At 40.8% G+C, this 15,000-nt stretch overlaps 1 protein-coding gene across 6 annotated transcripts in view; it reads left to right on the forward strand.

Moving 5' to 3' along the window:
• LOC123501672 (protein pinocchio-like) overlaps nt 1–15,000 on the forward strand; it is a 61,489-nt gene that overhangs the window by 31,717 nt on the left and 14,772 nt on the right. The window contains exon 1 of one of the 6 annotated variants that reach the window (XM_045250635.1): nt 8,920–9,146. The exons of 2 other annotated variants lie outside the window; for them this stretch is intronic. In XM_045250635.1, the coding sequence (XP_045106570.1) occupies nt 9,047–9,146 (100 nt within the window). In that variant the 5' untranslated portion in view covers nt 8,920–9,046. Of the gene's footprint in view, nt 1–8,919; nt 9,204–15,000 lie in introns of those variants that run through there. 3 more of the 6 variants (XM_045250634.1, XM_045250639.1, XM_045250638.1) reach the window with 3 other exon arrangements.

The following is a 15,000-nucleotide window of genomic DNA, read 5'->3' on the forward strand; positions in this document are numbered from 1 at the left end:
AAAAACGAGATGCACATTTCACCCTTGAGGTCACGTGGCGTCTGTTGACCTTACACGTCCTCTCTCTCTCTCTCTCTCTCTCTCTCTCTCTCTCTCTCTCTCTCTCTCTCTCTCTCTCTCCTTGTTCTTATAATTGTTGTTTTTGTTCTTATTTTTTTTTGTTCTTTTTCTTTCTCTTAACTATCTTGTGTTGTTCTTCCTCTTCCTCCTTCTCCTCCTCCTCCTCCTCCTCCTCCTCCTCATCTTCACCTTTCACTCATTCTTTTATCCTCCTCCTCCTCCTCCAGTATTTACTCATTTAATATTCTTCTCTCCTCCTCCTCCTCCTCCTCCTCCCTCATCAGCATGGAGGAGGAGGAGGAGGAGGAGGAGGAGGAGGAGGAGGAGGTTGACTTGCTGCCTGTGCTTCTTAACTGAGGTCACAACAAACTGTCAAGCATCAGCAAGTATTAGGTTTTGTCAGCATCATTCTCTCTCTCTCTCTCTCTCTCTCTCTCTCTCTCTGTTACTAAATGCAGGCGTGCGTGAAAGTAAAAATGAGAGAGAGAGAGAGAGAGAGAGAGAGAGAGAGAGAGAGAGAGAGAGAGAGAGAGAGAGAGAGAGAGAGAGAGAGAGAGAGAGAGAGAGAGAAAGACGAAAAAAAGAAGAAAGGGAGAAAAGAAGAAGGAACGTCAGAGAAATGCACGCAGTAGAAACTTGTGACGCAAAAAGAAGAAGAAGAAAGAAGAAGAAGAAGAAGAAGAAGAAGAAGAAGAAGAAGAAGAAGAAGAAGAAGAAGAAGAAGAAGAAGAAGAAGAAGAAGAAGAAGAAGAAGAAGAAGAAGAAGAAGAAGAAGAAGAAGAAGAAGAAGAAGAAGGAGAAGGGAAAGAAGGAGAGAGGAAGGAGGAGGAGAAGGAAAGACTGACACAATTAAAAAAAAAAAAAAACACATTGTGAAGAAAATAAAGAATAAGAAAAATAAAGGAAATGGAGAAGACAGAAATAAATAAGGTGAAGAAGAACGAAGGACAAAAAGAAAGAAAGAAAGGAAAGAGGAAGTAAGGAAGGAAGGAAGGATAAAGAGTGTTAGTGGTAGGAATGTCACGTGTTTCTCTTTAGTCACGCTTGTGGTGGCGGTGACGGATTAGTGACGTCAACACACACACACACAGAGAGAGAGAGAGAGAGAGAGAGAGAGAGAGAGAGAGAGAGAGAGAGAGAGAGAGAGAGAGAGAGAGAGAGAGAGAGAGAGAGAGAGAGAGAGAGAGAGAGAGAGAGAGAATTAAGTGTACCATTAACTCAAGGGAACAATGGTGAGCGTGGTGTGCTTGGATGAGTGACTGGCGGCGCACTGTATGTACCTCGTTAACTCTCTCACTGCAACACCAAACAACAGCAAGGGTAATGCCAGAAACACTTGTAAGCATCTAAACCAACGAAAAATAAAAGAAAATATATCGCACCTAGTTTTGAAGATTTAACGCGGCTGTAGAATAAATGAAGACGACTTAGAATGGTGATTAATGATAGTTACACCTGACCTAATCTAACCTAACAGGGAAAAAATAGGGAGATTACAAGGCTAAAGTACACACGCAACGCACCCCCATTACTTTCAAAAGGCTCTACTTGCAGTGACTCGGGTTTTCAATGGAGTTTTTACGGTTCTGGTGATATATTAGCGAGATTTCTACAAAGGGAACATGAGAAATAGTCTGAGAACCTGGTTAACTCCTTCAGTACTGGGATATATTTTTCACCTTGAGTTTTGGGTGAGATTAGACGATTTTATCTAGATTAGGAAGGATCTATGGGGGTCAGAAGATTAATGGCCAGGGTCTTTACTTTTTATCCCGCCCTCGTAAGTTTCTGAAGCTGTATAAAATCACCAAATAGTAGGAGTAAGCAGAATGAATATGAAAACGTGTCCTGATACTGAAGGTGTTCATTGTCTCTGTGGCTTACAAAAAAAGAAAAAAAGAAAAGAAGAGTAAAAGGAGAAATGAAAGGATATAATACCTAAAAAAGAATGAAAGAGAAGGAAGTGAAAAAAGAAGAGAAAACAATTATAAACCTAAGTTTGTAAGAATGAAAGAAAGAAGAATAGGAATAAGAGAAAGAAAAAGAAAGGAGGAAAAAAAATAAGAGTGAATTTAATCTTGCATCTTCGTGCGACTAAATCAATTAACAAAATAGACAAATAGAAGGAGAGGAGGCGTGGTGGTGATGCTGGTGGTGGTGATAGTGGTGGTGATGATAGTGGTGGAGGTGGTGATGCTGGTGGTGGTGGTGCCAGTGACTGATTTTGCGAGTGGTGGTGACTGGAGTAGTGGTGGTGGTGGTGGTGATGGTGATGGTGATGGTGGTGAGGAGTCAGTCACACTCACTCTCTCGGCTCCAGTCAGTCGGGCGCCACAAACCGCCCCTGGCTTCTCCTCCTCCTCTTCCTCCTCCTTCTCCTCCTCCTTTTCTTCCCTCTAACCTCTTCTCCCTTTTCCTCCAATTTCTTCCACCTGCTAGAATAACTCGCCACTCCACTTCCTTAAGAGAGAGAGAGAGAGAGAGAGAGAGAGAGAGAGAGAGAGAGAGAGAGGAAGTCTCCATCTTTTTCTCTACTTCCTATGGAACTTATCTCTCTCTCTCTCTCTCTCTCTCTCTCTCTCTCTCTCTCTCTCTCGTGAGCTTACCTCAAGGACATACGATAATTATCCCTCTCCTTTTATCCTACCTCGCCCTCTCTTACTGCATTCCTTCCTTCCTCCTCCTCCCTCCCTCCTCTCTCTCTCTCTCTCTCTCTCTCTCTCTCTCTCTCTCTCTCTCTGAAATTCGCATGATAAACTCCCATAAATTGGAAATGTATAGTAATAACAATAATAATGATAATAATAATAATAATAATAATAATAATAATAATAATAATAATAATAATAATAATAAGGATATCGAGCAGCTCATTATACAGAACATGACTACGTATCTTAAGTCAATAAATGAATAGATAAAGTCAATTTGCAAATTAAATATCTAAAGAAATAAATATATATCAATAAAGTCAATGAACTGTGTGTGTGTGTGTGTGTGTGTGTGTGTGTGTGTGTGTGTGTGTGACCTACTGAAAATGAAGGTAAATAAAAACAACACGAGCCTAGAAATGGTTACAATGATAATGATAATAATAATAGTAATAATAATAATAATAATAATAATAATAATAATAATAATAATAATAATAATAATAATAATAATAATAATCATTTCATAACGAAAAGAAATCAAAATAAACCACACACACACACACAGAGAGAGAGAGAGAGAGAGAGAGAGAGAGAGAGAGAGAGAGAGAGAGAGAGAGAGAGAGAGAGAGAGAGAGAATATCGATCAACGTGGATTTAAATATATCAAGAACAAAACAAGGAAAACACACTAAAAACACAGACACGAGAACACACACGAGAGAGAGAGAGAGAGAGAGAGAGAGAGAGAGAGAGAGAGAGAGAGAGAGAGAGAGGAATATCGATCAACGTGGATTTAAATATATCAAGAACAAAACAAGGAAAAACACACTAAAAACACAGACACGAGAACACACACGAGAGAGAGAGAGAGAGAGAGAGAGAGAGAGAGAGAGAGAGAGAGAGAGAGAGAGAGAGAGAGAGAGAGAGAAAGCACTGAGAAAAAAGAAATATCATGACGATGCAATACAGACAGGAAACCGTACAACAACAACAACAGCACACACACACATAAACACACACACACACACACACACACTGCTGGCGTCACCTGAGTGGAGGCTGGCGAGGGCAACAGACAGGAATTAAGTAGAATACAAGGTTATAGAGGCTATTTTCAGTAACACACGCACACGCACACACACACACACAGTGTGGTTAGAGCGCTGGCTTCACAAACCAGATGACCGGGGTTCGATTCCCCGGCCGGGTGGAGATATTTGGGTGTGTCTCCTTCACGTAGCCCCTGTTCACCTAGCAGTGAGTAGGTACGGGATGTAAATCGAGGAGTTGTGACCTTGTTGTCCCGGTGTGTGGTGTGTGCCTGGTCTCAGACCTATCCCAAGATCGGAAATAATGAGCTCTGAGCTCGTTCCGTAGGGTAACGTCTGGCTGTCTCGTCAGAGACACACACACACACACACACACACACACACACACACACACACAGTGCTACATATTCACTTCTATTACTTCACTCTTTCCACACTACTACTACTACTACTACTACTACTACTACTACTACTACCACCACCACCACTACTACTACTACTACTACTACTACTACTACTACTACTACTACTACTACTACTACTACTACTACTACTACTACTACTACTACTACTACTACTACTACTACTACTACTACTACTACTACTACTACTACTACTACTACTACTACTACTACCACCACCACCACCACTACCACTACTACTACTACTACTACTACTACTACTACTACTACTACTACTACTACTACTACTAGTACTACTACTACTACATTGAAATCATAAATAGAGCGTGTCTGGTCATGCATTCTTCTCCTCCTTTCCTTCTTCCTCTTCTTCTCTTCCTCCTCCTCCTCCTCCTCCTCCTTTTCTTTTTTCCTCTTCCTTTGGCTTTTGGTCTTTTTCAGGATGACTACAGAAACAACTCTCTCTCTCTCTCTCTCTCTCTCTCTCTCTCTCTCTCTCTCTCTCTCTCTCTCTCTCTCGTGATATGAATCTTACCCATAAATATCCGGGTTGTCTTTGGATATATCGGGAACGTTCACTACTACTACTACTACTACTACTACTACTACTACTACTACTACTACTACTACTACTACTACTACTACTACTACTACTACTACTACTACTACTACTACTACTACTACTACTTCGGTCACCCACAATAACGATAACAACAAAAGTATCCATTTCTAACTAAGTAACAAAGAAGGAGAGATAAAAAATAAATAAAGAAAGAAAGAATGCGTAAAAGAAGGTGGTCAGAAAATGTTCTCTTCATTTCTAAGATACTGAAAAAGGAGAGTGGAAAAAGAGGATGGAGAAAGAAAAAGAATGAAAAAAGTAAGTGAAAAGAAAAGAAAAGAAACATAGAAGCAGTTATCTTGAGTACGCCAGGGAAAACTGAAGGGAACGAAAGAAGAAGAAGAAGAAGAAGAAGAAGAAGAAGAAAAAGAACAAGAAATTTTAACCCCTTCAGTACTGGGACACATTTTTACCTTGAGATCTGTGTACAATTAGACCGTTTTATCGAAATTAGGAAGGATCTATGGATGTCAGAAGATTAATGGTCACAGTATTCACTATTTCAATCCCCCCACATGAGTTTCCGAAGCTGTATCAAATCACCAAATAGCAAGCTGAGTGAATATGGAAATGCGTCATGGTATAAGGGAGAGAATAACATAAAAACAGATGGAATGTGGAGTGTTTTACGTTATATAATACAGAATGTGAAGTGTGCGATCTATTTCAGTGTGTGTTATGATTGAACGAGACTGAATTAAGCTGTGGTGGTGGTAGTAGTAGTAGTAGTAGTAGTAGTAGTAGTAGTAGTAGTAGTAGTAGTAGTAGTAGTAGTAGTAGTAGTAGTAGTAGTAGTAGTTTATCTGATGATACATATACAGTATATAAAACAAAATACATAAATACATACATAGCAAATATTAACATTACGTTATTCAATGAAGAAATAATTAAATAAACAAATGAATAACAAAAACAAGTAAATCTCTCTCTCTCTCTCTCTCTCTCTGTAACCCTCTCCACACACACACACACACACACACACACACACACACACACACACACACACACACACACACACATTTAACTTTCACAAGAGGCGTGGAGGAGCAGGTGGGCGGGAGTGGGAGGCGTCGGGGCGGAGTGGTCTGACTAGTTAAGACTAAATCAATCTGCCTGGGCTACGGAGATGCTGATATTCCAGGTCAGAGAGAGAGAGAGAGAGAGAGAGAGAGAGAGAGAGAGAGAGAGAGAGAGAGAGAGAGAGAGAGAGAGAGAGAGAGAGAGAGAGTAATGTTGGTCTACAGGTGTGCCAGAAATCTATTTGAAGCACCAATTAACAGGTATAGCCAAAATTTATGCTCCTTACCAGTACGTTTAGAGCAATTTAGCAAAGGAGTGCCACATCAACTGCTGAAGTCTTTCCATAAGTGTAGGAAGAGGAAACGTGGCATCTGGAGTAGTAGTAGTAGTAGTAGTAGTAGTAGTAGTAGTAGTAGTAGTAGTAGTAGTAGTAGTAGTAGTAGTAGTAGTAAAAGTAGTAGCAGCAGTCGTGACAGTAGTGGTAGTAGTAGTAGTAGTAGTAGTAGTAGTAGTAGTAGTAGTAGTAGTAGTAGTAGTAGTAGTAGTATATAACAACATAAGTTCCTATATGCTAACCTAACCTAATTTAACCTAACACTACGCATAAATTCACCTAATCTTCTTGTAAACCCTATAATTGTAGCAGTCCATGAATATTTAACACTAATAACCTACACGTATAGTCACTTCCCGGGACAAATGATAGGTGTGCAGTAACAAGAATGCAAAGGTGCACGCCCTGACACCCAACCCAGCGAGAGTAATGGCGAAAGATGTTATCCCTAAGCACACGAGCGCCGCATATCGATTCCCTCAACACAGCAGGGAGGAGAGACGGAAGGAAGGAAGGAGAGGTGTACTGCCTGACCCCTTCACTGTGATATTAAAGGCACGATGTAATGGAAGACAAAGAAATGACTGTCTACCAACTAAGACTGGCTCTACACTTTTACTCTCTCTCTCTCTCTCTCTCTCTCTCTCTCTCTCTCTCTCCACTACTATTTTCAAAGACCACAAAAAATGATTAGCCGGGTCCTCAAGTGTGTTTCTCCTATTAATAATGTAGAAGACTCGCTAATCTATTCTTTATTACTCTAAATGCTTCGCTCTCTCACCACTACTATCTTCAAAGGCCACAAAAATTATTAAACTGGTTCTCAATTGTGATTCTCCTGTTAATAATGTAGTAATTTCGTCAATCTATCACCAGAACCATAATAACGCAATGAAAAACCTATGTACCCTCGAACTGCAGCCTTTGGAAAGTAGAGGAGATGCAGTGCTGGTGTTAATTAGGCCACGCTGGTCGTAAAGATTGGAGAATTTAGTCTTTCATCATCATCATTCTTCTTCTTGATCAAAATGTGTCATATAAACCGCGGGTATTTCTTTTACTTTTTTTTTCATTTTTACGCATTGCCAATATAAAGAAACACAAATATAAATCTTTTTCGTCTTCTTTTCCTCCTCCTCCTCCTCCTCCTCCTCCTCCTCCTCCTCCTCCTCCTCGTCACTGGTCAGTCTCATATTACACAGGAAATTTCTTTGTTTGAATTGCTTATTATCATTTGCATGTTTCATTTGTCTATCATTTTCTAATGCGTCGTTTCGCCAGCACTGCCATACCGCAGCACTGCCCGCGGTGTACTCAGCTTTGCTCGAGATGGGACGCTGCAACGGTTGGGAATGTGACCTGGTTATCTCGTACACACTGAGGAAAACAAGAACGAAAGGAACAACAAACGAGTGAATAAAAAGAAAAAAAAAGAAAAAGAAAAACAAAACTTGACTTACCAACGAATCATGAGAACTGAGAGAAGTGAAAACTAACACAAACCAAAAGAAATAGATACACGCAATACGTATTTAAATAAAAATACTAACACCATGACACACACACACACACACACACACACACACACACACACACACACAGAGCACATACCTTTATTTTTTCTCCGTCTCCTCCTTCTCATTCGTTCCCTCCATAGGTTTAATCAACACACACAACACGTTTCCGAATCTGCATCACCAGGAGCCTTTAGCCGGAGCAGGGCGGCTGGAACTAGTAGATCATAGCTGGAGAGAGAAAGAGAGAGAAAAAAAGTGAATTATACCACTCTCTGGGAATACCCGAAGCTTCCCCACTCCTCTCTCTCGTCGCAAATAAAAAGAGAGGGAAAAAAAAGTTCGATTTAACCCTTTCAGTATCGGGACGCATTTTTACCTTGAGTTTTATAGTGTGATTAGACGATTTTATTTATATTAGAAAGCGTCTATGGAGGTCAGAAAGTTAATGGCCAGAATCTTCACAATTTTAATCCCCACGTAAGTTTGTGAAGCTATATAAAATCACCAAATAGTAACCAGAATGAATACGAAAACATGTGGTAGTGAAGGTGTTAACAAAGAAACCCAACTGGTAAACTCTAGTCTATGTAAATTTAGCTGTTTCTGGTCGCCTTTTGTCCAGTGTGTCTCGTAATGCCTTTATCATACACCCCTTCAGTGCCTCAATGCTTTAGTGTCGCAGTGTATCCCGGACAGTGCTAGTGTTATCTCAAGGAGTGTCACCGTGTTACCTTTTTAAATGTATGTCAGTTCATATTTCCGTGTGTAGTTGAAACATACGTATATATGTCGTTGTCTATACTTGTTACTGCTATTGTTATTATTATCATATCAGTGGTGGTGGTGGTAGTAGTAGTAGTAGTAGTAGTAGTAGTAGTAGTAGTAGTAGTAGTGGTGGTGGTGGTGGTGGTGGTGGTGGTGGTGGTGGTGGTGGTGGTGGTGGTGGTGGTGGTGGTGGTGGTGGTGGTGGTGGTGGTGGTGGTGGTGGTGGTGGTGGTGGTGGTGGTGGTTAATGTGTTTCTTGTTGCATTTGTCGCTATTAACGTTATGGTAGTAGTAGTAGTAGTAGTAGTAGTAGTAGTAGTAGTAGTAGTAGTAGTAGCAGTAGTAATAGCAGTATAGTAAGTAGTAGTAGTAGTAGTAGTAGTAGTAGTAGTAGTAGTAGTAGTAGTAGTAGTAGTAGTAGTAGTAGCAGTAGCAGTAGCAGTATCAGTATCAGTATCAGTAATAATAGCAATAATAGCAGTAGCAGTAGTAACTTTAAACATCGACACATTCCACTCAGTTATTCTTTCATCGCATAAAGTCTAAACTAAAACAAAACAAAAGAAGAAAAAAAGAAAAAGAAAAAAGGAAAAAAACAACATGAAATATACAAAAAACAAGGGCGAGACTGGAAACCTTACATCGAGAGGCGTTTCCCTTCTTAGAAAACTAGCACAACCTCAGCTGTCCTTTCATGCTGGTATTTCCTTCGTGGTGTCCTCTTGTGCTTGTTTTCCTCCCTTTTGAATGCCAGTAGGTATGTAGTAGTAGTAGTAGTAGTAGTAGTAGTAGTAGTAGTGTGTTTATTAATTTTTTTGTTGCAGTCTGTCGTTATTAATTTTGTTATGGTAGTAGTAATAGTAGTAGTAGTAGTAGTGTTTATTATTTTTTTTTGCAGTCTGTCGTTATTAATTTTGTTATGGTAGTAGTAGTAGTAGTAGTAGTAGTAGTAGTAGTAGTAGTAGTAGTAGTAGTAGTAGTAGTAGTAGTAGTAGTGGTTGTTCGTTATTAACCCCTTCAATACAGTGACACATATTTACCTTGAGATTTATGTACGATTAGACCATTTTATTAACATTATTCACATCTATGGAAGTCAGAAGATCAATGGCAACAGTCTTCCCTATTTCAATTTCCCACACGAGTTTCTGAAACCGTATAAAATCACCAAATAGGAACAAGAATGAATATGGAAACGCGTCACGGTACTCAAAGGATTAATGTTGTTATAGTAGTAGTAGTAGTAGTAGTAGTAGTAGTAGTAGTAGTAGTAGTAATGTTATGGTGTGTGTGGGGCTTCTGAGCAATGTAGACAGCAAGAATGACATCGCTAGCTACGTTGGAGTCACACTTTCACTTCTAAGGTTTGTACAGATCAAGCAACACAAGACTTTACTCCTCCTCTTCTTCCCCAGCCAATCCTCCTCCTCCTCCTCTTCCTACTTGCTGCTTCCTCCACGTCTCCCTCTCATTCTTCTTCTTTCACGCCTCCCTCTCATTCTTCTTCTTCCTTCACGCCTCCCTCTCATTCTTCTTCTTCCACGCCTCCCCCTCTCATTCTTCTTCTTCCTCTAAGTATCCCTCTCATTGTTCTTCCTTCACGCCTTCCTCTCATTCGTTCCTCCACCTTCTCCTCCTCCTCTCCCTCTTCCTCCTCTTTGCTTCCTTCACGCCTCTCTTTCATTCTTCTTCCTTCCTTGCCTCCTCCTTTAGCGATAACACGAACGATACGCACTTCCTTGCCCAGTCTGAGCCTCCTGACGATGTTATGTGAGCTTGTTGGTTTTTTAAAGTACGGTTTCTCTTATCTAGATGACGAAGGCTTTGGTTTGTCTCGCCCTAACTTGACTTCTTCGCGTGTTGTTGCAGAAGGGAAGTTAAAAGCGATTGGGTGACTTTTTATTGTGTTTTTGTTCATGTTGTGGGATTATTTGAACTGCATATTTTTTCTAGGTAATATTTTTTTTCTGGCCCGTTTGTCTGTCTGTCTGTCTGTCTGTCTGTCTACTTGTCCGTCTGTCTGTCTGTCTATTTATTTATCTGTTTGTCTGTCTGTCTGTCTATCCTTCCGTTTTTTTATGAACTGATCGATTACAGGAAAACAAAAATAAATAAGTAAATAAATGAATAAATAAATACAATCCATCGACCATCTATAAGTAAATATAAAGAAAATGGCAAACAGAGAGAGAGAGAGAGAGAGAGAGAGAGAGAGAGAGAGAGAGAGAGAGAGAGAGAGAGAGAGAGAGAGAGAGAGAGAGAGAGAGAGAGAGAGAGAGAGAGAGAGAGAGAGAGAGAGAGTGTGTGTGTGTGTGTGTGTGTGTGTGTGTGTGTGTGTGTGTGTGTGTGTGTGTGTGTGTGTGTGTGTGTGTGTGTGTGTGTGTGTGTGTGTGTGTGTGTGTGTGTGTGTGTGTGTGTGTGTTGTACAGTATGTCGCAGTAAAAATGGTGATGGTACGAGGGATTATCATGTCAGCTGTTTTGTATGGCTGTGGGGGGCGGCTATGGTATGCGAGGAGGATATGAGGGGAGCAGGGTGTGTGTGGGACAAGGGGGAAAGAGGAAGCTTGTTTGGTGCACTAAAATAGAAGCGTTTGTCTATTTTTTTTTTCTAATGTTATTTTTACAGCACCGCGAGAACCTTTCCCTAATTGGAGCTACTCTTGTGAAGGGCTGGGTTAGTTAGGTTAGGCTACGGTTGCACAGAATAGATTGGGTTATGTTAGGGAGTACATTTTGCAACACCTCAGCGCTGTGCAAACCTTTTCTAATTAGGTTAAGTGTTTATCTATTTTTTTTTTAAGATGCTAGTGACAGATTAATAAGATTTCTACACTACTAACAGATGAAATACTATTGAAAATCCGGCTAATTATCTTTATGGCCTAAAAAAAAAGATAATTAAGATTTCTACACAACTAACAGGTAAAACACTATTAAAAAAATTCATGGCCTAAAAAAGAGAAAAACATTAAGATTTTTACATTACTAACAGGTGAAACACTATTGAAAACCCGGCCAATCATCTTTATGGCCTAAAAAAAGAGGAAAACAACAAAATTTCTACACAACTAACAGGTAAAACACTATTGAAAACCCGTCTAAACAAATACAAGGCTTCTAAACAGATAAATAAAAACAGAACTAAGTAATTTAGACACCCTGTAATCATCTCACAGACTCACACTCATTCCGTCACTCACCAACATAACAACACTGACACATACGGCGAGTGAATGAAAGTGACGCGATAAATGATAACACTAAAGATAACAAGGAGGAAGAATGTCACGGGCCTACTTAATTGACGCAGAGGAGGGAATCACGTGTTAGTAAAAGCGTGAGCCATGTGGAATGAAGGGTGGAGACAATGGGTAGGGGAATACGTACTCTGAGCTGATCTGAGGTGGAATGTGACAGGTGGGATAAGCTTGACAGGGGATTGGGGAAAGGGGGAGAAGTGAGGAATGCATTATGGAGGGCTAGGATACAAAGGGCGAGGAGTTTGTGAGGTTGCTGTTTGTATGATGGGAATGTGAGGAGGAGGAGGAGGAGGAGGAGGAGGAGGAGGAGGAGGAGGAGGAGGCCAACAACGACAATGAAAACAAATAATGAAAAAGAAAGGAAAAGAAAGGTAAAATAAAAAAAAATACTAGTTGTAGGAGGAAAAGAACAAAAATAAGAGCAATAATAATAACATTAACAACAACAACAAATAAAGTGGAAAGAAGAGACATCACTAGTTATGAGAAGAACAAGACACCACCACCACCACCACCAACAACAACAACAACAACAGAAAAAAAGAAAAATATTCGTAGTAGTAGCAGTAGCAGTAATAGTAATAGTAATAGTAATAGTAGCACCATCATCACAAACACCAAAACATCCCCAACAGCAGCAATAATAATCACAGTAGCACACAGCACCACCACCACCACCACACCAGTAACTTTCTCCCCACAGCTGCAGTATTGTTAAGTCTTCACAGCACATGCCCGCCTCGCACCCTTCATAGCACATTGCCTTCACATCCCAGCTGCCTCCTGTGCACGTTTCCCTTATCAGTTTGTTATCTGGTGTGTGTGTGTGTGTGTGTGTGTGTGTGTGTGTGTGTGTGTGTGTGTGTGTGTGTGTGTGTGTGTGTGTTTTAGGTGCGTAGTTGACATTCCTCTCTTGTGAGTATGTGCATATGTGTGTTTTTCTCTAGGGAAGAGATGAGACTGACAGGAAAACAACTGACATTACTACTGCTATCATCTCGTTCTCCTCCTCCTCCTCCTCCTCTCTACCACCACCATCGCCACCATGACCACCACCACCACCACTACCATTATCAATTAGGAAACACCAGTAAAACCCCATCATAACAAACACACAACAGTAAAAAAACAAAACACACACACACACACACACACACACACACACACACATGCACACTCACACACATAAACATCCCAAACCCTCCAAAATAAAGAAACGTAACATAAACACAAACAGAGGAAAAAAAAACATTACAGAAACGAAAAAAAAGTTAAACAACACAACACGGGAAAACAAACACGATTCCTTCAGTGCAATGGGAGAAAAAATACAAAAATACAAATAACGAAAAAAAAAAAAAAAAAAAAAAAAAAACGCACTATTAAAAACAAAAGCACATCGCCAACACGCGCCGTAAGGGAAGGAAGCGTGTAGAGGGAGGAGGCAGCAGTGTGATGTGGTGGAGGACGACTCTGCCAAAACAAGAGAGAGACATAAACCTGAGGCGAGCAAAACCAACGGAGGGAGGAATGCACGCCAGCAGTTGTGTTTACCTCCTGAGAGAGAGAGAGAGAGAGAGAGAGAGAGAGAGAGAGAGAGAGAGAGAGAAAGGCTCGTATTCCCAAACATCTCCGCGTTTCACCTCCACTATTTCAAAAGGCTTTTATCTAAATTTACACGAGTTTTTTTAAGATGTTTTTACGGTTCCAGAGACAGCTTGACAAGATTTCTACATTAATGACCGGAAAAACACTCTTGAAAACCCCGCTCATCATCTCTGTCACCCTCGAAAATAGTCGTGGTGAGAGAGCAAAGCGTTTCTGAATACGGACCAGAGAGGGAGGGTGGTGGCGGGGATCTGATTCACATTCCCTATTTCACTAGTGGTTATTGAATGTAGTAATTGCGTCTCTGCCAAAGAACATCTGCCACTGGCCCGTATTCTAAAACGCTTTGTTCTCTCACCATCACTGCTTTCTAAGAGGCTCTAGTTGAAGATACTCGTGTTTTTTAAGGGAATTTTTATGGTTCTAGTGAAGGATTGACAAGATTCATAGTTTATTATAGGGAGAAATTGTCTTGAAAACTCGGCTAGTTGTCTCATCATGGTGAGAGAGCATGGCCTTTCTGAATATGGCCCATCATGCCAAAAATAAGTTGTGTAAAAAAAAGAAGCTATATCACGCAAAATAAGTAAGAAAATAATGCATGTAATCGAGAGAGAGAGAGAGAGAGAGAGAGAGAGAGAGAGAGAGAGAGAGAGAGAGAGAGAGAGAGAGAGACGCCATTCTCGTTTACTTCAGCTTACAAAACAAAAGGAAAATAACTTTCACACGCCTCTTCTTTACTACTCGCTTACTTGCTTACTTACTCTCCTCCTTCACGTTAACTCAGAGAAGCACAATGAAAAATAGGCTGTACAACTTAACTGCAGGAAAATATTTGTGTACTGGTAAAAATAAGTTACCAATACTTACTTCATGAAGGAAAGGGCAGAGAGAGAGAGAGAGAGAGAGAGAGAGAGAGAGAGAGAGAGAGAGAGAGAGAGAGAGAGGAAAAAAAAGCTTGTCTATGATACTACTCGTATTACAAAATCACCACCACCACCACCAACACACACACACACACACACACACCACGCCATTGCATCACACTATACTAAACCCTTTAAAGAAATTCCTTACCAATGACTCACGACTGACCCGACTGCCACCTAGACACACCACGGGATTAGCAACGTGACGGCCGGAAAGTTACTGTCTTTGGCTCATCAGAAGGTGGCACACGAGGGCATAGTGCATTAAACGTATCATAACCACGTGCCTGTCTGTATGTGTGTGTGTGTAGGGGAAGGATGAGTGTGTTGGGTGGTGTGGGGTGGGGTGTGGGGTGTGTGTTTGGGCTTCTGCCACGCACTCAGATGAAAATAGTTCTCCATAACGCCTCGTCATCACGTCACACTAACTGACTAATCTTTGCCAGTCTTTCATCCTGCTTCCCCTTCACCCTTCACGCCTCCCTCACCTTCCTCGTCCCTGACCACTCATCTTCCCCCTCCCCCTCCTACTCCTGCTCCTCCTCCTCCTCTTCCTCAGCCTTTACCTATTCGTCATCATCCGCTTTGGTTTTATCGTCAATCTTCTCCTCCTCCTCCTCCTCTCTTATTCTTCCTTCTCATCTTTCTCCTCTTCTTCACCAACATTATTCATCATTACTATTTTTTTCTACCTCCCTCTCTCACTGTCCATCTAATCTTCGTTTCAGCCCTTGCTCTCTATTCCTCCTTCTTTT

Source organism: Portunus trituberculatus, chromosome 9 (assembly GCF_017591435.1).
Source record: "Portunus trituberculatus isolate SZX2019 chromosome 9, ASM1759143v1, whole genome shotgun sequence".
Classification (NCBI taxonomy): domain Eukaryota; kingdom Metazoa; phylum Arthropoda; class Malacostraca; order Decapoda; family Portunidae; genus Portunus; species Portunus trituberculatus.